At 44.6% G+C, this 27,281-nt stretch overlaps 1 protein-coding gene across 1 annotated transcript in view; it reads right to left on the reverse strand.

The window, feature by feature from the left end:
* Positions 1–27,281, reverse strand: part of NUGGC (nuclear GTPase, germinal center associated) — a 58,797-nt gene that overhangs the window by 28,443 nt on the left and 3,073 nt on the right. The window contains exons 2-10 of the mRNA XM_025394794.1: positions 20,523–20,611; positions 16,315–16,419; positions 15,602–15,710; positions 14,238–14,460; positions 13,503–13,733; positions 10,833–11,042; positions 6,735–6,910; positions 4,561–4,579; positions 2,678–2,767 (exon numbers count right to left, since the gene is read on the reverse strand). Of these exons, the coding sequence (XP_025250579.1) occupies positions 2,678–2,767; positions 4,561–4,579; positions 6,735–6,910; positions 10,833–11,042; positions 13,503–13,733; positions 14,238–14,460; positions 15,602–15,710; positions 16,315–16,419; positions 20,523–20,565 (1,206 nt within the window). The 5' untranslated portion in view covers positions 20,566–20,611. The remainder of the gene's footprint in view (positions 1–2,677; positions 2,768–4,560; positions 4,580–6,734; positions 6,911–10,832; positions 11,043–13,502; positions 13,734–14,237; positions 14,461–15,601; positions 15,711–16,314; positions 16,420–20,522; positions 20,612–27,281) is intronic.

Below are 27,281 nucleotides of genomic sequence, written 5' to 3' on the forward strand. Positions count from 1 at the left end.
AACAAAAAACTGGGTCAAGGCAAAATTTAAGGGGAGGTCAAGTGACCCGTAACATACCAGGTAATAAGAAAAGATGTGGAGCTGAAAAGTTGCATTACTATAGGATGGGGCCCAAATCACACATCTTGGAAGGATCTATGTGCCTGTGTCTCAGTCTTGAATCTCAAACTAATAACCCAAATCCATAACTACATTGTGATCCCCAATCTTCAACCACATAATTTCAGCTGACATGTGACCACAGCTTATCAATACTAAGAGGCACATCGTTTCCCGTTTAATATTTTTGAAATTGAGATGCATGTTGCAACTGCCGTAGGGCAGGTGGCAGTCACAAGGTGGTGTCACTGCCTGGGTGTTATGGGTTGAAATATATTCCCCTCCAAAATTCACATGTTGAGGTCCTAGTCTCCACTACCTAAAAATGTGACCTTATATGGAAATTGGGTCATTGAGGATAAAATGTATTAAGATGAAGTCATACTGGAGTAGGGTGGACCCCTAATCCAATGACTGGTGTATTTAAAAAAAGAGGAAATTTGGATAAAGAGACACACACATAAGAAGAATGGCACATGAAGACTGGAGTTGTGCTGCCACAAGCCAGGAATTACCAGAAGCAGAGAGAGAACTGGACCAGATCCTTCCCACAGCTTCAGAGGGAGCATGGTGCTGCTAACACCTTGATTTTGGACTTCCAGCCTCCAGAACTGGGAGAGAATAATTTTCTGTTGTTCCAAGCCACCTAGCTGTGGTGCTTAGGAGGCTCATACACTGCACATGGCAAACTTGGTCACAGCTGTTCACATTGCCCTTCCTTCTAATGAGTTGTGTGCATTACTTAACTGCCATTTAATATGCCTTTTAAAAGATTATGTTATGATTCAGCATTGAAAGGTCAGCATTTTCCAGGCCTTTACATCAAAAGGCCTGGAAATGGAAACGTGGGGCATATATTTGATGTTAGTGGAAAAAATGCTCGTGGTTGGTGGAGTAGACAGTAATTCCAGATTTTCTTGCAAAGCAACACTTAAGTGCTTCATGGGACCTAGGAAAGGGAGACATCCACATGTAGATGAAGGTGGGTTGTGTTTTGATACTGAGGTATGTGCAAAGTGACTGCCTATCTCAAATGCATCCAAAAAAAAAAAAAAAAGTGACGGAAACTCAAGGAACGCCTTATAAAGAACTTCCATCTCATATTTCCTGTGATTAAAACTAAATTTGCTCCAAGGCCAGGCACTGTGGCTCACACCTGTAATCCCAGTGCTTTGGGAGGCCCAAGCAGAACTGTTTGAGCCCAGGAATTAGAGACCAGCCTGGGCAACATACCCTGTCTCTACAAAAAATCTAAAAATTAGCTGGATGTGGTGGTGCATACTGGTATACCGGTAGTCCTAACCCCCTGGGAGGCTGGTGGGGGTCGGGGGGAGTGGAGGGCAGGCAGAAAGATAACTTGAGCCCAGGAATTCAAGGTTGCAGTGAGCTATGATTGCGCCACTATACTCCAGCCTGGGTGACAGAGTGAGACCCGTCTGGGGAAAAAAAAAAAAAGTTCCAAACGATGGCATGTAGCACAAGTCAAGGTTTCACAATATTTCAAACTGAAATAAAGTGGTTGGAGAATGAAGGTATCACCTTGCCATCAGAGGTGTGTGTTGGAGGCCTCAGAAGAACTTGCACCATAGCAGTGACAGCTATAGTCACCCTGCAAGCTGATGTACTGCCGCCCAGGCCCTAACTTATACAAACCAATTCGGCATGTTTACTGGCATAGTTGTAAACTGTGTATTGAAGTATTCCATGTTTCCGTTTCCAGGGATAATATGATCAGGCACTCATACAATGCATATTTCTTTAATACCAACAAGAACAATTCAGGAGACCACAACCAGCTTTACTAAGTTTTGCCTCATTAAAACTGGCATTCAAGAATTGCCTGGTACAATATTCTGGCTTAAGCATGAGGCCTAATGATACTGCGCTAGAAACAAAAGCTTTGAAATTTTCAGTTCCATGTTGTACAGCAAATGTTTTCTGTATCAACATCATTGAAGACAAAATACAGAAAGAAATTGAATATAGAGCTGGACATCGGCCAGATGTTTTTACTACTGAATCCAATACCGAAGATTTTGTTTCAGCCAAACATATCATCTGTCACATTGTACTTACTCTGATATATCCCTTGTTATTTTGTTTATATTTTATCTTAAACTTGGTTTTAGTTTTATAGTTGTATAAGACTGTTATAGGCCAGACGTGGTGGCTCATGCCTGTAATTCCAGCACTTTGGGAGGCCGAGGCAGGCAGATCACCTGAGGTCAGGAGTTCGAGACCAGCCTGGCCAACATGGTAAAACCCCATCTCTACAAAAACTACAAAAATTAGCCAGACATGGTGGTGCATGCCTATAGTCCCAGCTACTTGAGAGGCTGAGGTGGGAGGATCTCTTGCACCTGGGAGGCAGAGGTTGCTGCGAGCCGAGATCATACCTCTGCACTCCAGCCTGGCCAACAGAGTGAGACCCTGTCTCAAAAACAAAACAAACCAAACGAACAAACTGTCTATTCCAAAGCTTTTGCCCTTGCAACTACACAATACCAGGTATACATTTGTATCTCAAAATCTAGTCGCTGGGATACAGAAAAACACATAGGGAAACCTGTTAACTCACCTTCAGTTTTTCCTTGAGAATTCTAGTCCTTTGTAGTTTTATCATTTCATTTCTTTCTAAAACAGCCTCTCGCTGACTCTGAATATCTTGCTAGGTTGTGAAAGGAAATAGAAGCATGCAGAGAGCAGTGTTATCAACAGTAATGAGGTGGCAAGATGCACATTTTTTTGGCAGATCTTCATTTGGTCCAGACAGTCAAATATGCATGCACTGTATTAGAATTAAACACAGTTGCCGGGCATGTTGGCTCACGCCTGTAATCCCAGCACTTCGGGAGGCCAAGGTAGGTGGATCACAAGGTCAGGAGATCGAGACTACCCTGGCTAATCCAGTGAAACCCCATCTCTACTAAGAATACAAAAAATTAGCCAGGTGTGGTGGCACATGCCTATAGTCCCAGCTACTCAGGAGGCTGAGGCAGGAGAATCGCTTGAACCCAGGAGGCAGAAGTTGCAGTGAGTCGAGATTGCGTCACTGCACTACAGCCTGGGCGACAGAGTGAGAGACTCCATTTCAAAAGAAAAAAAAACACAGTTGACCCTTGGACAACATGGGTTTGAACTGCGTGGGTCCATTTATACGTGGATTCTTTTTCAATAATTGAAAAACATTTTGAAGATTTGCGACAATCTGAAAAAACTCACAGACAAACCCTGTAGCCTAGAAATAACAAAAAGTTAAGAAAAAGGTATGTCATGAATGTATAAAATAGATGTAGATCCCAGTTTATATTTGATCATGTACTACCATGAAATGAACGATTCTATTATGAAAAGTTAAAATTTATCGAAACTTCTATAAACACCTATAGACTGTACATGGCACCATTTGCAGTCAAGAGAAATGTAAACAAGCATTAAGGTGCAGATTAAATCATAACTGTGTAAAATTAACTGTAGTACACACTATACTACTGTAATAACTTCAGAGCCACCTCCTGTTGCTGTTGTGATAGCTCAAGTGTTGCAACTATCTACTTAAAACGCCAAACGCCACGTGATGTTAATCATCTCCACGAAAGCAGTTCATCACTCCAGTAAATTGCATATGGCAATAAAAAGTGATCTCTTGCAGTTCTCATGTATTTTGCAGCCTGTTTAGTGCAATACCCTAAATCTTGAATAACACCATGGGACCCATCTGAAGTCCAATGATCCTGGAGCAGCTCCTAAGTAGCAGAGAAAAGTCATGACATTGCAAGAAAAAGTTGAATCGCTTCATATGTGCCGTAGATTGAGGTCTGCAGCTGCTGTTGCCTGTCATTTCAGATGTACAATTCATCTTGTAAACAGATGAAGTAAACTTACTCTATTGATAAATACAGTGCCGTATTGTAAATGTATTTTCTCTTCCTTATGATTTTCTTTCTTTTTTTTCTTTTTGAGACAGAGTCTCGCTGTTGCCCAGGCTGGAGTGAAATGGCACCATCTCGGCTCACTGCAACCTCCGCCTCCCAGGTTCAAGTGATTGTCCTGCCTCAGCCTACTGAGCAGCTGGGATTACAGGTATGCACCACCACGCCCAGCTTATTTTTGTGTTTTTAGTAGAGACGGGGTTTCACCATGTTGGTCAGGCTGGTCTTGAACTCCTGACCTCGTGATCTGCCCACCTCGGCCTTCCAAAGCGCTGGGATTACAGGCATAAGCCACCATTCCCAGCCATGATTTTCTTAATGACGTTTTCTTTTCTCTAGCTTACTTTATTGTAAGAATACAGAACATAATACATATACAAAATACGTATTAACTGACTGTTTATGCTAACGGTAAGACTTCCAATCAACTGTGGTTATTAGTAGTTAAGTTTTTGGGGAAGCAAAAATTATGTGTGGATTTTCGACTGAGCAGGGGTAATAAAAAAATTAAAAACTAGTTCATACTTACATTTCCCGCTTTTCTTTCTCTGAAATGAAATTAGGAAAATGTAACAATTACTTAACTTTTACGATGTGTCACTGCAGTCTTTGACTTTCCCTAAAAGCAGCACATACTGCTCTGTGTCGTGCCTTTTCATAAGCTCTTTCTTTGACCCGATGCTCTCTCTTCTGACCCACCTCCAGCGTCTACTTGAAAAAAGTGCCTTCATTTCTCAATGGCCAGCCGGCGTTTTGTCAGCTGGAACATTTTCTGTGACCTCACTCCCTGTCCCAGTCAAAAATGCAGCCCTCTCACCCTGGGTTCCCATAGCACCTGGCTTGTTCCTTCATGTATAACCTTTAACCCTCTTTTAGATGGTGAGCTCAAAGACTGGGCAATGTGCCTCTGAATCCACAGCCCCTACCCATGTTCGATAAATGCTTATTATTAATAAATTAGATTTTATTATTATTATTATTTTGAGATGGAATCTCGCTCTGTCACCCAGGCTGGAGTGCAGTGGTACGATCTCAGCTCACTGCAACCTCCGCATCCCGGGTCCAAGCGATTCCCCTGCCTCAGCCTCCTGAGTAGCTGGGACTACAGGCACATACCACCACGCCCAGCTAATTTAGTTTGTATTTTTTAGTAGAGATGGGGTTTCACCATGTTGGCCAGGATGGTCTTGATCTCCTGACCTTGTGATCTGCCCACCTCAGCCTCCCAAAGTGCTAGGATTACAGGTGTGAGCCACCACACCCAGCCTAATTGTGTTAATTTTAATGTTGGCATTGGAAAGGGAGGGCTGGAGATATTCTCTGGTGGGGTGAGATGAGGGGAAATGCAGGAGAAAAAAACGAAGCTGCAATTCCAACCCAGACCATGACAGCAAGTGAATTCCTGAAGACGGCAGTCAGACCTAAGCTTCAGTGAGTGTGGAGGAAATGGTGGAGGGGTGGTAAAGGAGCTCCTGTTGGAGGTGAGACGCATCCGTGACATTACATCCCGTGAGCACACACCCCATGGATACAGGAAACCCCAGTTTATGCCCGCTGATCCCCTCTAAGGACTAATCACACCCCCTCTCACTCTCAAAATTGTCCCAATACAGAAGGTTAGTTATAGTCTTCCTAGCTATAGCGACAGCAGAGCTCTCCATGGAAATCAACATCTATTAAGCCCACAAATGCTTACCTTTTATTTGTTAGAATACAGCTCTTAGAAAACGCATCTACCTTCGCCTAAAGTTCTAACACTTTTGAGGACTTGTTCCAAGTGAGTTAAAAAGCTCAGGAGTCTCTGGGTGGGGATGCTGGGCTTAATACCTAGGTGATGGGTTGATCTGTGCAGCAAACCACCACGGCACACATTTACCTAGGTAACAAACCTGCGGATCCTGCACATGTACCCTGGAACTTAAAATAAAAATAAAAATAATTTTTAATGATTTTTAAAAAGCTCAGGAGTACAAAAACCTGAAACATCAAAGCTGTACCCTGGGTTGGGTGCTGTAGCTCACTCCTGTAATCCCAGCACTTTCGGAGGCCAAGGCACGCAGATCCCCTGAGGTCTGGAGTTCAAGACCACCCCGGCCAACATGGTGAAACCCCATTTCTACTAAAAATACAAAACTTAGCCAGGTATACCGGCCGGCATCTGTAATCCCAGCTATTTGGGAGGCTGAGGCAGGAGAATCGCTTGAACCTGGGAAATGGAGGTTGCAGTGAGCTGAGATCGTGCCACTGTACTCTAGCCTGGGTGGCACAGCAAGACTCCGTCTCAAAAAAAGAAAAAAGAAAAAAAAAAAAAAAAAGCTGTACCCTGCCAGGTAGGATTATGGGGCTGTACCTCTTAGTTACAGGGGTGTCTACACTTTCTACATCTGTGGAGCAGGTGAGATCATCAAATCGCACAGTGCAGGAGGTACCATCTGCATCTGGTACATGTGAGTAGCACCCCCAGAGCTGTGTAGGGGATACCAGCTTGGCACTAAGCAGCTACCCTGGAAAGTTCAGATTCCTGAGACAACCCAACCAAGGGTCCTGATGTCCCAGGAAGTCACCCAGTCTTTTGTTTCCTCCCCAACAGTCACTTCCTGAAGCCCCGTAACCACGTTACACAGTCAAGCTCCATGCGTAGTCGGGACCCACAGAGGAAAGCCCCTGACTGAAGCCCACATCCCCGTGAACCCAGAACAATACCGTAAGTATTCTGGCAAGTGGAGTTTGTCCGCCTTGGTGACCACAAGGGCCACGTCCCTACAGAAGCCCCGCTGGCAGGCTTTGATGCTCTCATTCAGAAGGTCTTCGTGGGCTCGTCCCCCAGAAACTCGCTCTATGTCGCTGATCACCCAGATCACTGAGCAATTGTCAATAGTCTGCAAAACATGACCACAGCATGTGTCAGCACAGGAATGGAGTCACAGTTCCTGAGGACCGATTCTCTAATGTATCCCTTAAGCCTCTCCCTCACCGCTCCCCACCACACTCTGTGCACTAGCTGGACTGAGCTACGTGCCATTTCTCATATGTGCCTTGTTCTGTTAATTACCTGGTCACAGTCTCTGCCTAGCCCCCACCTGTCCCTCAAGACTGTGAAGGACCCCTCAAGCATGGGCTGGTCTCTGCATCCTATAACACCTGGACTTACCTCCCGCATCACCTCTGAGACACAGTGACTGCACCAGGTCTGCTCTCTGCCCCCTGATGGGAAGTGACTATCTGCAACTTTCCTCTTGGGATCCACCTCACCTCAAGCCCAGTGCTTAGCACACAGGAGAGGCTTCATAGTAGTTTATGCCATTAGAGATTGACAGAATTCCCTAAATCAGTCCTCCAGTCCCAGTCCCAGATCCATCACTGGCTTGCTTTATCTCAGTTGTCCCCTGGGGAAAATTCTTGTTTTTCCAGAGCTAAGTTTGGTGGCGCACATACCCCCAAGCTGTCACCTGACGGCATCATTTTGATGTTTGACTGCCCCTGCATGTTTAGTACAATGCCACCAGATGGCAGCAGGGAGCCAGAAACCATATGACAAGTTGCAAAGGCCAATGAACATGAAATAACAACATATTAATGACATAAATGTTGCTTTATTAAATATGCAACTTTCACGTGATAATCATGCATAGCCTTGTGACATTTCTCTAATTGCATTGTTATTCTTGTCTTACCTCTACATAAATGAAAATGTGGTTCAACTCAGGGATTGAGTTCATTTGTGGTTCCTCAGTGCTTTGCATACGAAGGGGTGACAAGGTTGTGACTTGATAATTAAATCATCATTTTGCTTTATACCAGTAGTATTTAACTGGTAGAGTTTTTGTGCCCCAGAAGATATAAACAGTCTCCAACTTGTGATGATTCAGCGTACAATTTTTCTTTTCAACTTTACAATGGGTTTACTGAACGATTGGTAAGTCCAGGACAATCGGGACTAATGATGGTTATGATTCCAGCTTACAGTGGGCTTATCAGGATGCAATTCTATGGTACGTCAATGAGTATCTGTATTTGGCAATGTCTGGAGACATTTTTAATAGTGACAACTTGGGGGGTACTTGCACGTAAAGGCTGAGGATGCTGCTAAACACTCTTCAATGCCCAGGACAGTCCCACCTCCGCCCCCATCCCACAGAGAATTATCTGGCAGCCCAAAATGTCAAGAGGTTGAGAAACCTTGATCCAGGGCAGTGGGTTTCAGCTTGCTTTTAGCAGGGGAGACTTTTTCAAATGAAATCTTAGTTAGAATTCCAACATATAAACTTGATTTTTAAAAAGCAGAACTGCTGTGGTTGAATTGAGAGTGGAGGACCCAGAACCACCATCTGCACAATACCCTCTACCCTCTGTCCTTGAACCTTTTGGCTCCATAAATCATTGCTTAAAAAGCATCAGTTTCTCGAGTTAGGCAAATCCCTTGGATTATAGGGAAGTAAATGAGGCCCAAGTGGTAAAGAGACTCGTATAGGGCCACACGACGATGGATCCTGTCTCTCCTTTATACGTGAATGGACTTTGACTTAGGCAAGAAAATAAAAACCATTACAGTCCTTTTGCTTCCCAAACTATAATCAACTTAGAAAAGCTTTGGGCTCTGGGCCAGATGTGGTGCTCACATCTGTAATCCCAACACTTCAGGAGGCTAAAGCAGGCAGATCACTTGAGCTCAGGAGTTCAAGGCCAACCTGGGCAATATGGTAAAATCTCATCTCTACAAAAAAAAAAAAAAAAAAAAATTAGCCAAGTGTGGTGGTGGGCACCTGTAGCCCAGATCCTCGGGAGGCTGGGACAGCAGGATTGCTCAAGCCCAGGAAGTCGAGGTGGCAGTGAACCATGATTGTGCCACTGCACTTCAGTCTGGGCAACAGAGCAAGATGCTGTCACAAACAAAACAAAACAAAACAAAAGTAGAAGCAGGTTCCAGCTCTGCAGTGTCAACAGTGGGCAGAGAACGGTCCAGCCAGTGGAAGGCCATAAGGATGCCAGGCTGGGTGCTCCTCAAGGGCAGGGCCCCCATCACCTTCATATTCCCCTTGGTCCTGGTAAGCCACAGGTGCTTAGTGTTCACTAACATGAGAAAAGGACAGCAACCATAAAGGGTGCAGTGGTTAAATTTCAGACCCCACACAAAGCTCCCCACTGCCAGGGTTTGGTAAAGTTAGTGTCGCAGAAGATACAAAAAAGTTTTTCTATAAAACCAGAACTGCCAGACTTAGGAGTAGATGAGATGGCACCCCACCACCGCCACCTGCATCTCCCCAGGCCCCCGCGATGAGAATGGGACTCAGAGGGCTTCAGAGACATGCCTCAAGTCACATGACTTCTAAGTGGCAGATCAGATTCAGGGACATCTGAATTCATAATGGGTTTTAGGGAAGGCAAGGCTGGCAGCCTGACAGACATAGGGAGGGCGACTGTCTTGTTCTCCCTGCAAAGAGTGGGGTCTTGAGTAACTTCTTGTGAGAGGAGGTCAAAAAAACCCACAAGAATGCACGAGGGCCAGGCCAGGCACAGCACGCTGGGAACCATCCCTCGCTTCAGCCTGACCTCTTCAGAGCACATTTTCTGAGCCAGAGCTGCCGGCTTTGATAAGCTGCCCAGTGTATCTGAACTGGCTGCAGCCGCGGCTCCATCCAGGGAGAGGCCGTGGCAGCCTTCCTGGGCTGTTGCTCTCTTGGCCAGGCCTGGAACTAGCCAAGGTTCGCGACTTCCACCCCAGGACCCGAGGTCTTACAGAAACTAAGGCTCACAAGGCCAGGCCTGAGCCACCGACCAAGGGGAAGGACACAGGGACTGCCTTCCTCCTACAGGAGGTGGATAAAGTACAGTGTGCCCTGGGGGAGGTGGGGTAGACAGAGCCCCAGCAGGGAAGTTAAGAAACCTGCTCTCCAGTTCAAGGCTGTGTGGTCCTGGACAAGTGACTTCCCCTCTCTGAGCCTTCATGTCTTCATCTGTACAATCAGGGCAGAGGCTAGAGCTTGCTCTAGATTGTGACTGGAAGCCGTGGTCAGCAAGCTCCCCTGGCACACAGACATTCATCTAAACAAACCTGTGGAGTTTAAAGAACTGAATTCTTCAGCAGCCGCTGTGCTGCTCACAACTCACTGATGCGGGTCCTCGCTCCCAGTCCCCTTCCAGCTCCTGGGCTTCTGCGTTCCTCCCACCCTCTGTTCCAGAGCGCCTCTGTTACCGTGCCCTTTCTCAATCACATGCCCCAGTCCCTCTCTTCCTGCAAGTTTTCCCAGGAAGCCAAACTCTGGAGCAGTAGTACTAAAGACCTGGAACTTCTCCAGGCATGTCTTCCATAGTCTCCCTCCTCCACCGACCCCATGCTCCTTCTCCCATTCACCCAGGAAGACTCACCCTGCCCCGGCCACACCAGCTTCCTCAGCCCTCCAGCTCTGTGCTGATGCTGCTTACAGTCAACACAGTTGCAGTCTCTTGGGTTCTGAGTGACTGGCTGCAGCTTCTCTGCTTTGTCCCCAACACTTGGCCTCCCAGTTCCACTCTGTCCTTGGTCACTCTGATTCCTCTTAAGCCACTCTATTGCTGATCTTTCTCATACATCACACACACTTGTCCCGGCTCCAACAGTCACGTCCTATAATTCCTCCCTCCCTACTTTCTCTGGCCACCATATCCTGCCAGGGCCCTGAGACTTAGAACATAGAAATTAGAAGAATTTAATTCCAATGAGCTCATAAAATCCCTGAAGTTGAAAGCAGAGCATTCTTTGTCGCTTGAGAAAGGGTAGAGGAGTTGAGGGAAGAGAGAACTAAGCCTATGAAAGACAGTCACCTTTTTCCACATCTCGTCCCTCTTGCTGTTGAAGTCGCCTGTGCCTGGGATGTCCACCAGCACGACCCCTTCTGGGATCAGGTCGGATTTGGGAAGAGTCACTTCCACATGTTTGATCAAGGGCCAGATATGCATCTCAGCGGCCTCTCCATCCCAGTCTCTCCTCTGTGTGCGGATGTAGGGGTCCAGCTTGATGGACAGCTCTTCTGCCTGAAGAAGAAAGACAGAATCACGCACGCCAGCCATGTTCCCAGCTCTGTTCATCCTGGTTGGCTGTGATGCAGGTTCATGGTAAGTATGCTTAGTAAGGGTAAGAAGTGCATCCGACAGAAGGCCTGAAATCAGGTCTGTAGGACCTAGAACCTGAGAGCCAGGAAGGACCCTGGAGATGAGGAAGTTCAAGCTCCTTACCTTACAGATGAAAAAAAAAAAAACAAAGTCAGCTAAAATGGGATGTTAGGGAAGTTATAGCATTGCTAAATAATAGGTTTATCTTCTAAACTGCATTCAATTCTGAAATTAAGGTAATATGTAATTAACATTTTCATTATCAGAAAGCTAGCAATGACTATAGAAAATTAACAGTGATATGGTAACCATATTTTCCAAATTGAAAATTGATCTGAAAATGGATCTTAAAAAGAGTTTTTAAAATTTATCTTCTGATTACAAAAAATACCTTGATATGTAGGCATTTCTAGGATACTTTAATGATGGTGGGTGAGAGAGGAAATAGTTCTTAAACCACAGTTTCTCCTTAAACATGTCTTGGGACAATGACACATCCATGCCAGCAACTATGACAGTAAATCTCAACTGGGGCACTTCAGAGGACAGAGGATTTGGGATGTATGGTGGTCATTGTTAAATAAATTTCTATAGAATAGTCCTGAAAGAAAGATAAGAATGTCAATTCTTAAGAGAGTTTAAATTAAATTGCTGGATTTGTTGCAGTCTGGGTAAGGAGTAAGAGATTTCATCAATTTCAACCAAATGATAAACAGCGAAAGAGAAGATAATAAAAGCTCTTTAAGATATTGTGATTTTAAAATAGAGCAGATACCGTAAGAGAGAAGTCCAGGAAAAGGCATGGGCTTGAAAAGTCTCTTTCTACTAGAGGGCTAAGCCCAATAAACTGGTTCCGGGCAAACATCATTATAGAAGGCAAACTCGGATTCTAGGATCTCCAGTGGAAAGCCTGAATTTGTAAGCTCACTCATTGAGATGGTAATTCTGTTCACCTTATTTCCGTGGGTAAATGTATGATGCTGGGAAGGAGTATTTCTAAATATGGAGTTGGCGAAGACATTGATATCCTTGTGTAAGCTGTGTGTATTCAGATAAAGTCACTAGTTTTGTAATCAGTGTGTTTCTCAGACATGCTCAGTTTATGTTTTAGATATCAGAAGTATAATCATTTTAATAGTAATATTCATCTTAAAACTATAAGAAATGGGCACTGTGTCTGATTTTCCAGATATACAAGAGATAGCAAAGTGCTTTGAAAAGGTTTCATTCATTTGATTTTTAAGTGTGCCTAGTCAAGTATTTAAAAATTTTAAGAGACTCAAATATATTGAACTTTAACCGTATGCAAAAAGCCTAAGGAAATGTGATTAATTATGTAAGTATCATGGAATATTTAAGGAAGGTTTGCTTTGTTAATCAGGAGATAATTGAACATTAAACTTTAGGACGCATATAAAAATTGTACCCATTTTACCAACAGTCACTAGATTTATAAATAGAATAGCAATATTTTAAAGGTGTATTTAAAGGTGAGAGATACAAGAAAAACTAGGTTTTAAAATGTATAGCTTTCCTAAATTGAGTGTTGATTCCACAAATATTTTGTTTTAATTCAGAAATTGAATTTTAACTTAAAATAAACATTGTTTATAAAAGCAAGAATACTACTAGTTGCCTATCCAATGTCCATCCTGTTCCTCCTTTATGCCAGCAGAATCCTGATTTTCTGTCTGATTGGAAAGGCAGTGGAGTGAGACTGGTCTAAGCAAATCATGACAAGTCTGCTTTTCACTTTTTCTGGACCCCCTTTCAGCCAAGAAGGGCCATGTGGCTCAGTTCTGAACTCTGAAATCTACACAGAAATTTGTCAGAGGTATTTCTGGGAAAGCTTCTACTTTCTCATGAAAGGGGAGATGTGGCTGATGCCAACTTTTTCTCCACTTCTTCCTTCCAGGAGGCTAGCATGAAGTCTAGCACCTCGGGAGCCATCTCATGACAATGGGGTCAACGGAAGGCCAAGGGAAACAGAGATGCTGATCTTGACATTGCTGAGCCACTAAACCAACCCCACCCCTACTGCCCCCAAACCTCTTACATGAGAAAAAGAATAAATCCCTGTTTGTTTAAGCCACTATAAGTCTTCAAAAATCACTGGCAGCCCAAACTATCCCTAATTATTCTCAAGTAACTGTAAATAGTCTTCTTTTGCGCACAAGAGCTCCTCCATTCACATACTAAAAATTCCCATTTGATAGCCATAAATAATGATTATAACTTGGGCTATGGATACTTCTGATTTGGATAGCAAATTATTTCTTATTTCACACAAACACTGTACCACGAGCCTGTCCCCTGAAACAGATTCAACTGTTAGACATCAGACCCAGGATGAAATCAAGAAAAAAACGAACTTGACGCTACCTCTTCCGCCTTGAGGGTGATGACTCTGGAGGTGGGGATCTTCCTTTTGGGCTTCGCCCTCAGTAACTCCTCATAGTTCTTACTTTCTGCCCCATTTCCATAAATCATTTGTAGCTTCCAGGTGGCTTCTTCCACTGCCTCATCCCTGTTCCATGCATCTGCCTCTTCTCTGCCCAGCTCCTCCGTCCTGTGCAGGAGTTTAGTCAGGTTCTTCAGCTCCTCCCTCCACTCCTGCCAAGGCAGAGTAGGGCCAAGCCCCTCTTGACACAGACACAGAGGACACCGACAAACAGAGGCGCCCACTGCCCCCTGTGAAGGGCCAGGGGGCTGCATATTCAGAATATCTAGGTCATCTATCTGGGGTCTCGAAGAGGGAAATGGCTTGCCCAAAGTCTCATAACAATGCAAAGACCAGGCTAGACACCCCCAGCTCACTCAACTGAACTTTCTCCTGGGATGGGCTCTTTTCATTAAACAAAGGCACGAGCTATATTTGCAAGGAATATAATGTTATCTCTGAGAGATAGTGAGAAGGAAAGAAAGAAAAGGAAGAACAAAAGGAAGGGAAACAAGAAAGAAAGGAGGGAAAGATGGAGGGAAGAGGAAGGAAGGAAAAAAGGAAGGAAGGAAGGAAGGAAGGAAGGAAGGAAGGAAGGAAGGAAGGAAGGAAGAAAGGGAGGGAGGGAGGGAGAAAAAGAAGGAAGGAATGGAAGGAGGGAGGAAGGGAACACTTACCTGGTCAGACAGAAGGTGGATTTTGGCCTCATACTGTGCACAGCAGCCGGAGCTCACTTGTACAATGCAGGAAGTACATATGCTTTCTCCAGACACCGGTAGAAACATTGCTTGCTGGATGATGGCATTGATCAGGGAGCTCTTCCCAGCCCCAGTGCTTCCAAATAATCCAATGTAGATTGGGTCCACTGTCGGCTTTTCAATCAAGGCAAGGAGCCTATTTCTGGGTGAATTTTAAAATGTACATTGTCATGATCATCAAAGTTTAGAGTGAAGAGCATTGAAACAGAATGCAAAGGAACTGAATTCTAATCCTGGGCACGTCACTAAAATCTTCTGAGTCTCTGTTCTCTCCTCTGTCAATGGAGAATAATCCCTATTTGCTACACAGAGCTGGCCTGGGGATCAAATGAGATTATGCAAAAATATTTGGTAATGATAATTCCACGCAATCCCTATAATGTCTATATAGATGTGAGGCATGTTTATTTGTATTCACCGGAAATTGCATATTCTTTTTTTTGTTTATGTGTCTGAGACAGGGTCTCGCTTTGTCACCTAGGCTGGAGTGCAGTGATGTAATCAAGGCTCACTGCAGTCTCAATCTCCTGGGCTCAAGAAACTCTCTCGCCTCAGCCTCTGAAGTAGCTGGAACTACAGGTGTGCCCCATGACACCTGACTAATTTTTTTATAGTTTGTGTAGACATAGGGCTTTGCCATATTGCTCAGGGTGGTCTCAAGTGGTCCACCTGCCTTAGCCTCCCAAAGTGCTGAGATTACAGAGGTCAGCCACTGTACCTGGACAGAAATTGCATATTCTTGACCCTAGAAATACAGTGTATACAGAGGTGAAGTATTAATAGTGTTAGGAGCAATACAGAGTCTTACTGAACAGGAGAAGTTACAGCCTCAGCACCACTCAACTCCTTCAAGTCAGCAGAGTACAAATAGTTGGGGACATGAGCTCAGAGCCACACAGCCTGGGGTGAATTCTGGACCCTCTCACTGACCACTGGTGTGACTTTGTTCAAGTCTGGGCCTCTCTGAGCCTCGCTTTCAGTAAAATGGAAGTAATCATAATAGTTCCTACTTTATAGGAGTGTTGGATGGATTAAATTATATTTCATACACACACACACACACACACACACACACACACATATATATATATATAAAGCACTTAGCAGATTACCTAACAGTGACAGCTCAATGAATGGCAACTATCCCCATAGCGACAGAAATTTGTATCCTTCTTTCTTAGTTTCTAATTAAATAGTCCCTTTCCTTGCTGGGGGAAAGCACCTATAATAGCCTAAGGAAAGACACTGATATAAGATTTCAGGGTTGCAGATTTCAGACTCACATGAGATATTTGACTCCATTAGGGATGCTATCATCCAGGAAGACAGACTGAATAAGTTTCTGATAAGTGTTGCTCAAAACTCTTCTGGTCCGTGATTCCAATTTTTCATCTGGAATTAACAGAGAGAGGTCACCTGTAGGTACCTGGCAGGGATAAAGTACTAGGTCTCCAAAGGAGGTGTCTGCTGAACATCGCAGAGAAGGAAAAAAAAAATGAAATGAAAAGCCGATTAAACAAGATAGCAGGTTATCCCACACTAAGGATGGTGGCTCACTGGAGATAGCGATCATTGGTTCTGAAAATCTCCAAAGAGCCAGGCTGCTCTGAAACTCTGGTAACAGAAGTTATGGTATGCTTTGCCATGGGCTTCAGCCCATTCCAGATTCTTCCCTCCTGTGGTCATAAAAAGAAAAAAAAAAGTGCAAGGACACCATGCTGACACCCACTGAAGCACCAACCTAATCATCTTTACAGGCTTTGTTCTAAGCAGGAAGAAGTTATTTTGATAACAACCCTCCTGCCCAGAGATGCCTGGAGACAAATTGCCTAACTGCATACTGCTGCAGAAACTTCGAGCCCTCTCTTTCCAAAACAGGTTCATTTCAAGATGTTTCATCCAGCTTCAGAATTTAACTTCCTCTTCCTTTGACCATTTTAACATACTTGGAACAGAACAGAGAACCATGTTAAAACAACAGTTTCAGGACACTCACATTCCTTAAGAGCGCCCTGCTCCACAGAGGGAAATGCTCGGAAACGCTGGTCTCGATCTGATTTCCTTCTTTTTCTCATTGGTTCTTTATATAAGTCATCTTCAACTAGAGATAAACAGAGGATATATAAGATTATAGGTGTTGGGGCATGATATTCACCTCAGCCTCTAGAGTAGCTGGGACTACAGGCACATACCATCACACCTGGCAAATTTTTGTAGAGACAGTGTTTCACCATGTTGCCCAGGCTGGTCTCGAACTTACCAAAAACACAAAATTTTTTGGATTAGCCAGGTGTGGTGGTGCGCACCTGTAGTCCTAGCTACTCAGGAGGCTGAGGTGGGAGGGTCACTTGAGCCCAGGAGTTGTAGGCTGCAGTGGGCTATGATGCCACTGCACTCCAACCTGGGTGACACAGCAAGACCCTGTCTCAAATATATATGTGTGTGTGTGCGTGTGTGTGTGTGTGTGTGTGTGTGTATATATATATATATATATAAAAAGAGGAACTGCTTCCAGCTCTGTCTGCCCATAAACTTATTTGGGAAAAAACACTGTTGGATCATTCCAGTTTGGTTCCTACTTCCCAGAGTCACAAGACTGTCTGCATTTAGTTCCAAAATGTAGAGTTCAATCTATCTCCCCAGATAAAAAGTTTCTATTTGCAACTCCTCAGAAGCCAAAGTGGCTAGACATTCTTCACCAAATGCCAAGTTTTAGGAAATCAACCAACTGTGTAGAGAAAAGTTGAAGACAGGGTTAAGTGTGCGGTGAGGAAAGGCCTCTGGGAGGTCTTTTCAGACTAGGAAAGAAATCGGCCTGGTGCAGTGGCTCACGCCTGTAATCCCAGGTCTTTGGGAGGCTGAGGCAGGTGGATCACGAGGTCAGGAGATGGAGACCATCCTGGCTAACAAGGTGAAACCCCATCTCTACTAAAAATACAAAAAATTACCCGGGCATGGTGGTGGGCACCTGTAATCCCAGCTACTCAGGAGGCTGAGGCAGGAGAATGGCGTGAATCCTGGAGGCGGAGTTTGTAGTGAGCCGAGATCGCGCCACTGCACTCCAGCCTGGGCGACAGAGCAAGACTCCGTCTCAAAAAAAAAAAAGAAAAGAAAAGAGAAGAAAAAGAAATCAACTAGAAGCAGAATGCAAAGGAAAACAGGGGCCATGTGACCAGGAAAAATCACATCTTCTTGAGCCTCAATTTATTCATCTGGAAAATGAGAGAACTGACAACAACAACAAAAAAATACACATGCATTACAAGAGTTTGGATGGATGCCCTTCAGAGATCCTTAAAAATTTGGGGAATTTTTTTCCCTTCTTCGCTTGAAGACATCAGCAGCTGCTTCCTTATATAAGCAAGAACAGAAATCACCTAGAAGCAGATCTTTGTAGCTCTGTGGAGATTCATTCACTTAAGTGGTTTCCCTTGGTTATGAAGTGAAGGGCTGGTTGGGCCCATAATCCTAAAGAAGGAGTATAACCAAAATGTTGTGTTTTAGACAGATTTTAGAAAACACCCCTTGGTCATGTTTACCTGGCTAGAAAGGGGCAAGAGGTGGATCTTTGGGGAGAAGGTTGTTGAAAATGGTTCTAACCCAGGGCTCCTAGGGCTGGCCCATGCCTTAGAAAATGGCCACGAGGTGAACCGAAAGAGTTGATCCCCAAGAATCACAGGGAGGCCATGAGGCTCCAAAACTGAGTGTGACATTCTGAGGTCATTCTCTGAAGAACCACAGAGAAGAAATGTCACATGGCACCCGAGAATGGCAGCCCACACAGAAGGCCCAGTCTCTGCCCCTGGGCTCCAGACACAGAACTCCCCGACAATTCAGGCAGCCTTCCCTCTCTGTTCAAGCATCTTCCAGCACAAATGGAAGCCAACGCACACCCCATAGAATATTCTAGTGCAAGTCATGCTATTTGCCAAGGCCTGAATCTCTGCCACCTCATGCTCCACGCTCATGCCGCAACTGAGAGTTGAGAAAGGTTACACTTCAACCCTTCCATCTCAGACATTCTAACTGATGATTGAGCTCAAATTCAAGAATTCGCCCTGGCTCAGTTTGAGGACTGCCTTAGAACAAAATACCAAGTGGTTGCTGGCTCCGTGGCTGGAGCTGGAAAGGAAGAGGCAAAGAAAGAAGAGTCTGCTGGTCAGGCCCCAGGCCAGTTACCGACTGAAGAACACTTTAATCTGTGCTCCAAAAAGCATCTCAGAACTCCAGGATGTGTCCACGACCTGTCTGTGGAAAGAGTGGAAAGGGATGTAGACTTTGTAACTCAGGAACTCTTTTGGGTAAAAAACGTTTGCCTAATCTCTTAGCCATGTGTTTTATAAAACAAGGGCCAAGTCCACACATCCAGGGCCCTTATTTCAACATTGTAAGGACTGGCAACGAATCTGATAAGAGTTTGGAAGTTTATTTCTCAACTAAAGCAAAGGCTAGGAAGTCCAATACAGCAGGGTTTAAAACTTTTTCTTCAATTTCTAAAATGCGAAACTATCCGGAAAGGAGAAAATATTCCATCTTGGATTTATACCATGTAAGGGTAGTATTTTTATATTAGATTGTAACAAAAATAAACTAGTCTGAACTTAGATCACAGATCTTATTATTCTTGTTCATCACTCAAGCCCTTCCTTGCCCTTTCCAGCACTCCCCATCAAATCCTCCTAGGAACCAGCGGTTGCGGTGGATAGCGGCAGTCCAAAAAGCGTAGTATACCGCTGCTGTTCCTTCCTGCTGCCACAAGGTGTCACTTTTGAAAACTGATCCCCTCACAGCCTGAGCTGAGATGCGGTTTCATTATTGACTGTTGAACTTTTTTTTTTTTTTGAGACAGGGTCTCCACTGTCGCCCAGGCTGGAGTGCAGTGGCAGGGTCACAGCTCACTGCAGCCTCAACCACCTTGGCTCAAGCAATCCTCCGACCTCAGCTCCCAAGTAGCTAGAACTACAAGCACTCACCACTACACCTGGCTAATTTTTTTTTTTTTTTTCTTTTTCAGCGATGAGGTCTTGCTGTGTTGCCTAGGCTGGTCTTGAACTCCTGGGCTCAAGAGATCCTCCTACCTTGGCCTCCCAGAGTCCTGGGATTACAGACATGATTCAGACCATTGCCAGAAACCGCCAGGAATCTTCCGAGTAAAACGATCCCATTCCTCAAGGCTAAGCTCAACTGAGGGAACCCCAAAGTGGCAGTTCTTCCTATATGCCTGTTCAGGCTTGCTTCAGATGCTAGCATCACCCCACTAGCCCAGAAACACTGCTTCACCTTGCCCCTAAGGAAATCCATCCCCTCGGAGTGAGGAAACGTTCCCTCTTCAGTCCTCAAAACACAAAGGATATGATACACGACTGTTTTCTGCAACTGGGGGTTACATCCCTGTCATCGTCCTATAGGGAAGGCTCCCTCATTGGCTCCAGGGGCCCTGTATCTGCCTTCTGAGGAAGGGAAGCCACCCATACTGACTCCAATGTGAGTCACCCTTCCAGGAGCCACTCCAAGGCACCTACACCTCTCCTTCTAAGGAAAGCCGCCTAATGTCGTTCCAGGGGTCTTGTAAGAGAGGCTACCTTCAGAGCGTTCAAGGTGACTTTCTGGAACATTATTATTATTATCGAGATGGAGTCTCACTCTGTCGCCCAGGCTGGAGTGCAGTGGCACAATCTTGGCTCACTGCGACCTCCGCTCCCGGGTTCAAGCGATTCTCCTGCCTCAGCCTCCCAAGTAGCCGGTATTACAGGCACGCACCACCACACCCAACTAATTTTTGTATTTTTAGTAGAGACAGGATTTCGCCATGTTGGTCAGGCTGGTCACGAACTCCTGACCTCAGGTGATCCACCCACCTCGGCCTCCCAAATTGCTGGGATTACAGGCGTGAGCCACCGTGCCCAGCCTGGAACATTATTTTTTTTAAAGGAAAAAGCCCCACTTATTTAACTACTGGCCAAACAGTTCACTTCATTATGAATAGGCTATTTCCGTTACTGTTGAAATATCTGATCTTCATTCACTATTTAAACTTGTCATGAGAAAGCACCTTCTGAATAAAGAGTAAGGAGAAAGCACCTTCTGAAAAAAGAGTAAGGAACAATGACAACAGTTAAATATAGTCCCAACCTATTTGCCTTTTATCCTATAACAGTAATCAGTTCCTATATCCTCCATTAGAAGATACTGCAGAGGTGTTACCTGGATGTGGTTCCTGGCCAAAAACATCCTTCATTTCTGCCATTCCTTTTTACGTGAACTCCTGCTCTTCTCCGCTTAGGAGAATCAGCCTATGAAGACAAAGTACAAAGACAGGTGGGGCAGCAGAATTTGAAAATACAGAAAGCAAAACCTAAGGATGTGTCAATCTGCTTGTGTGGTGTTTCTGCCCATTCCAACTTATCTCTGAATCCCTCACAACATCTAGTACAGTACTTGATGGAAATATAACAAGATTAGTGTTTGAACACTGATTTCCAATAATATTTAGGCCAGGTACGGTGGCTCACACCTGTAATCTCAGCTCTTTGGGAGGCCAAGGGCAGGCAAATCACTTGAGGTCAGGAGTTCAAGACCAGCCTGACCAACACGGTGAAACCCCATCTCTACCAAAAATACAAAAATTAGCTGGTGTGGTGGTGGGTGCCTGTAATCCCAGCTACTCGGGAGGCTGAGGCAGGAGAATCGCTTGAACCTTGGAGGCAGAGGTTGCAGTGAGCCAAGATGGAACCACTGCACTCCAGCCTGGATGACAAAGTGAGACTCTGTCTTGAGGGGGGGAAAAAGGTCTAAACCAATAGTACCTGAGAGCTTTAGGATAACTCATGCTGAAATGAGAATAAGCCTCTGGTGACCAGAGCTGTGAAGGTGAGTTTATATAGCTTCGCTGCTTTGGGTGGCATCGGTGCTCCATTGGGGCAAGCCTTGAACCCTGTGCCAGTGATATTTAGTTCCAGTAAGTCTCAGCAGGAATCTGGGAGGTGGATGGAACATTAGATATTCCTAGAGTTCCCTTGAGTTGCTTTGGGGGGCTGCTGACTGGGGAAGGAGATCCAGTGACTTGGTTCCCTGGACCTTCCTCACCAAGCGCAACTTCCACCAAGAGGACACCCCTCCTGGGCTCTCCTTGCAGCTTGTAGCATAGAGGGTCTGCAGGAGGGAGAGGAGAGGCACATCCGAAAGAAGAAGGGACAGATTCAGCTGGTCTCCAGTCCACTGGCAGATAGGGCTTGGACACAGAGGGAGAACTCGACCCATGGAGGCTCAGAACAGAGGGCACTGCCCAGATAGGGTAGAATCTGCTAGCCTGGAGCTGCTTCATCTCCACCCATAGAGAAGAATTAGAAGAACGTGAGTGGGAAACACCCAACGTGCTTACTTGCCGTTATCTGATGTTTCTGTTTGGATCACTCAGCCGTGTATTTCCAAAGCAGAGTCACCAGCCCTTCTGAAATATGCAAAATCACCCCTGATCTGTCCTACTAGACCTACAGGCTGTTATTTAGGGAAACTATGTCTCATTTACACATTAACCCCAAATTAAAATCACCATCATCAGTTACTCTTAGTTTGGTTTGCAGATATTAACTGACTAAATGGCTTCTGTATTTGGCGGGTGCTGGGTGAATGGGGTGAGAGCCCCTATTAAGTGCGAGATTCTGAGTCTTAGGTAGACCTCTTTCCCTCTCCCTTCCTCCTCTCTGCAGCCCACTTTCACACCATCTCACACTCTTTACAGTTCTCCAAAGCAGGGTATCCTATTGAACTCTTGAGCATTTTAGCACATGTGGGATGCCCTTCCCTTCTTCTCCCAGGTGAATTCCTGCTCTTGCTTCAAAATCCTGTTTTAGTGTTTCCTCTACGAAACGGTGTCTGATACCCACTCATTCCCCTCCTGTGTCCCCGCTGCTCCATACACACCTGTGTTACAACACTGATTGTACTGTGCTTACATCTCTTCCTCCTGGTTGAACCACTCGAGGTCAGAGGACTGCATTTTTTTCAGTGGTGCATTTCTATCAAGAAGGGCAATGACTAACTAAATGTTAGCTGAATGAATGGATAACATAATGGATGGGAAGCTTTTGATGAGATTCCACACCAAAGGATGTTTAAAAGCTAAATTTGTTGTTTTTGTCTGGTGGTTTGTTTGCTTGTGACAGAGTCTTGCTCTATTGTCCAGGCTGGAGTGCAGTGGCACGATCTCAGTTTACTGCAACCTCCACCTCCTGGGTTCAAGCAATTTTCCTGCCTCAGCCTCCAGAGTAGCTGGGATTAGAGGCATTGCACCATCGTGCCTGGCTAATTTTTGTAATTTTAGTAGAGATGGGATTTCGCCATGTTGGCCAGGCTGGTCTTGAACTCCTGGACTCAAGTGATCCACCCACCTCAGCCTCCCAAAGTGATGGGATTACAGGTATGAGCCACCATGCCTGGCCCTGAATTCATTTTTGATATGTTAGAGTCCTTGCTTAAAGAGTAAAGCAAAGAGTAGAAAATCAATAGTCAAGTATGCAAATAGAGCAGCACTCACAGTGAGGACTGCTCCATGGGGATGAGGAGTATTTGATGTGAGGAAGGGAAGACACAGGTAAAGGCAGAAGATGGTGGTGGGGGGCGGGGGGGGCTTCATGGTGGTCTTCAAATGCATTACCTTACAGCTACAAATAAAAGAGACATCCTGCATATTTTCTAGGGTTCCCAGAGGGTAGGAATAGATCCACTAGGTGGAAAGCACAAGAAAGATTTTGGCTTAACATTCTCAAGTAATCAGAGTCGTCCGAAATAGAATGAGCTCCCTTAGGAATAAGTGAGTTTTCTGCCTCTAGAGGTGTCTGAACCTATATTGATATGACCACCTAATAATGACATTGGGATAGATAAATTTTAAGCCTTCTTCAAATCCCAAGATTCTACATTCTTACTTGAAATTTTCACCAGGAAAGCTGGTAGAAGTGTGCTAATGAGGTCACCAAATTTCACAAGAGGCACAAGCAATTTCTGGTTTGGAATACTGAGTCAGAAATGCTGACACACATCAAAACCTAGGTGCGTTACGAGAAAAAAAGACAGATGGGCTATAACATGGGTAAACATACCATAATGCATGTCAATAATTTTAGGCAGGGTGTGATGGCTCACATCTATAATCCCAGCACTTTGAGAGGCTGAGGAGGGAGGATCGACTGAGCCCTGGAGTTTGAGACCAGCCTGGGCAACCAAGTGAGACCTTGACACTACCAAAAAAAATTAGCCGGTTGTGGTGACACACACCTGTAGCACCTGCTATTTGGGAGGCTGAGGTGGGAGGATCCCTTGAGCCCTGGAGGTCAAGGTTGCAGTGAGCTATGATTGTGCCACTGCACTCCAGCCTGAGTGACAGCAAGACCCTGTCTCAAAGGAAAAAAAAAAAAAGCTGGATACAGAACTAGGATTACCCCTAGGAAAAAGATCTGTTGTTTTCTGAAGAGAGCAGCTCAAGGAGCAAATCATATGAAAGGTTAGGCATCATATTATCACAGTGAGCACTGGAAGCAAAACAAAATGTATGATCCAACCAGTGGATAAATCCATGGTCGACCTCCAGGACAGCTGGTGTGCTGGAATTCAAATTCTAGGAGGAAACCGTGGAGCCAGATAAAAGTACAAAAGAACTGACAGGCCAAGTTGACAAGAGGCGTGGTCATACAGACACTAAGATTAGGGTCCTTCAGTTGAGAGAGCTGTGGATTAAAGGGCAAAAAATCATAGGGCTTTGAGTTTAGAGCAGAAGCAGTTGTGGTCACTGAATTCTGGAATACGGGTGGTGGTTCTGGCTTCTTTTGGAATCACAGGAACTTTAGTTCATTTGACTTTATTTACTAAATCAACAGTACACAAAGTCCGGCAAGGGCCGTTAGCATGTAACTAGCTGGGGTTGGGTTGGGTTCAGCTGCATGCAACGAAGACAGAAAACCACACACCTTCCTCCGTAGCAGCATCTATGGTTTCCGTATACAAGTGATTTGTGAACTCTAACTGAAATTTGGAATAACTGGAAATTATGTGGATTTGGTTGTAGTGGATTGGGCTTCAAATTCCTTTGGCCAATGTTTAAAGACTGGCGTGAAGGGATCATTTGATGACCAAACAAAAACACTGGCAAGTAGAAAGGGATCATCTGCAAAAAGGCTAAGCGGACAGAAGAAAATAAACACCAAGTACTTAAAAAGGAAAAGCGATAAACAAATGGGGGTAGTTTGGTACAGACGTTCAGTATATAGTCGTTGGGTTGAACTAAATGATGAGGTGGGAAGAACATTAGGCTGGAAATCAGGTGTGGAAGTTTCCAGCTCCGGCTTTGCCACCAACCAATAAAGCTGGAGGACTTCAGACAAGTCGTTTTATCACCCTGACCTCAGGTTTCCCACGTGTAAGGCAAAGATTGAACTAGTCCTTTAAGTGTGAGTGTTCTCTGATTTAGATGAGTGGTAAAAAGATGAAAATTCTCATTTTGAAAATGTCACTTGTCATTGAAACCAAGACCATACCAATGATTAGGGCTTCCATGTGGCCAAAGGCAGTACACCGAGAGCACTGTGATTGCAAGTGCATTGTATTAAGGAGAAAATGAGCCATGGGAGTATAGTCCTTCTTCAAATCATCCTGCAGTGTTTCCCCGCAAAGGGAAGGAATGGTGGTGTTCACTGTGAAAATTTGGTTTCTGTGGAGAAGCAATTGATAACAGTCCAAATGTATTGCTCAGATAGGCAAAGTTCTGCCTGTGTGGTTTATTTTGCTTGTATTTCAGCTATGTGGTTAGCACTGAAGTTTTGCTTTTAGTGCTTATTTACATTCCTGTGCACTGAACCTAAGAATAGCATCTTTTAAATAAGATTGTGGACATTCAGCTAGATATAGGAAGGTCGCATAGAACTGGTTTCCTGATAAATAACTGTAACTTTTTACAGTTACTCTTGCTTCTCTCCCTCTCCTTTTCTTCTGTTTGTATTTGCTTATTGTCTTTTTCTTACAGGAAAATCACAGAGGCAACACAAATGCAGGTCATTCCTGTACTAGAACAGCTGCATATCATGGCATTGAATAAAGAATGCGGGCTGGGTGCAGTGGCTCATGCCCGTAATCCCAGCACTTTGGGAGGCTGAGGCAGGTGGATCATGAGGTCAGGAGTTTGAGACCAGCATGACCAGCATGGTGAAACCCCATCTCTACTAAAAATACAAAAATTGGCCAGGTGTGATGGCACGTGCCTGTAATCCCAGCTACTCAGGAGGCTGATGCAGGAGAATTGCTTGAATCCAGGAAGCAGAGGTTGCTGTGAGCTGAGATCAAGCCACTGCCAGCCTGGGCAACAAAGTGAGACTCTGTATCAAAAAAAAAAAAAAAAAAAAAAAAGAATGCGAGGGCCCCTTCTTCTACAGATCCAGACCCTGAGGACCAGGAAGGGGAAGAAACTTGTCCAAGGTCACATAGTAAGGTTATGGCAACGAGGGCTGAAACTCAGGTTTCCTGACTCCAAGTTCAATGTTCTTTTCATCACATTCAGCAACCTCTAATAGGCACTATTTAAACAAGCCCTCTGGAGCTCAGGCATAGGGGAATGGAGGCAGTGGTGCCTACAAAGGAGGGTTCCCTCAAACGCATGGCAAAGGCATTTCATGAGAAGGAAGGCTGTTGAGTGGGGAGAGAGAGTAGCAACTTGATAGAACTGTAAGCAGGAACTCAAGCTGAAGCCACTGCCTGCAAACTGCTTTTTTGTTTTTTGTTTGTTTTGTTCTTTGGGTTTTTTTTTTGTTTTTTGTTTTGAGATGGAGTTTTTGCTCTATCGCCCAGGCTAGAGTATAGTGACACATGATCTCAGCTCACTGCAACCTCCACCTCCCAGGTTCAAGCGATTCTCCTGCCTCAGCCTCCTGAGTAGCTGGGATTACAGGAAACTGCCATCATGCCTGGCTAATTTTTGTATCTTTAGTAGAGACGAGGTTTCACCATGTTGGCCAGGTTGGTCTCGAACTCCTGACCTCAGGTGATCTGCCCACCTTGGCCTCCCAAAGTGCTGTGATTACAGGCGTGAGCCACCACATCCAGTCTTACTGCCTGCAAACTCAAAGACACCCTCAGAAGTAAAACAAGCCAGAGAGAGACAGAGAGGGAGAGAGAGAGAGAGAGAGACTATCAGAGGAGTACATTTTCACTGCATTTTTTCTGTGTTCAATGCAAAATTCAATGTGTTTATTACAAATGACAAATGTCCTTTTCTTTTCCCCTAGTTATTCTCCTTAGGCAGAATCTCATTTCACCCTACCTTGCCTCGCATCATTAACCCTTGCCAAAACTATTTACTTACTTAAATTTAAATACTTAAATTAGCACAGTTTCTCAAAGGGGCATTTTGGTCATTAACATTGGTTTACTCTCTACTTTTAATAAATATGGGAAGTGCTTGGTACATAGCAAGCACTAAATAGTCTGTTGAATGAATGATGGTAGATATAATTTTTTGAGATCTGTCTATATCTAGATATAGATATATATCTTAGATGGTAAGATTAAGAATAGCAGGAATTATATTTATTATTTTATTTATTCATCCATTCATTCAACAAATATTTGTGAGTACCTATGGTGCACCAGGCATCGTTCTAGATACTGGGGATATAGCAGGGAACAATATGGGCATGGTATCTGCAAACAAAGGGCTTCCATATTCCAGATGTGAATGGTGGAGTGAAAATTACTAGGGATTTGGAGTCAGAATGCCTGGAGTTTTGCTCCTGCTCCCAAACTTCAGTACAACACAGAGCAAATCAGCTGATCTCTCTGAGCCTCTATTTATCCACATATAGGATAGAATTGGTTAAAAAAAAATACCTTTATCAAGAGTTAATTAGCCGGGCGTGGTAGCTCATGCCTGTAATCCCAGCACCTTGGGAGGCCAAGGTGGGCAGCTCACTTGAGGTC

Source organism: Theropithecus gelada, chromosome 8, assembly GCF_003255815.1.
Source record: "Theropithecus gelada isolate Dixy chromosome 8, Tgel_1.0, whole genome shotgun sequence".
NCBI lineage: Eukaryota > Metazoa > Chordata > Mammalia > Primates > Cercopithecidae > Theropithecus > Theropithecus gelada.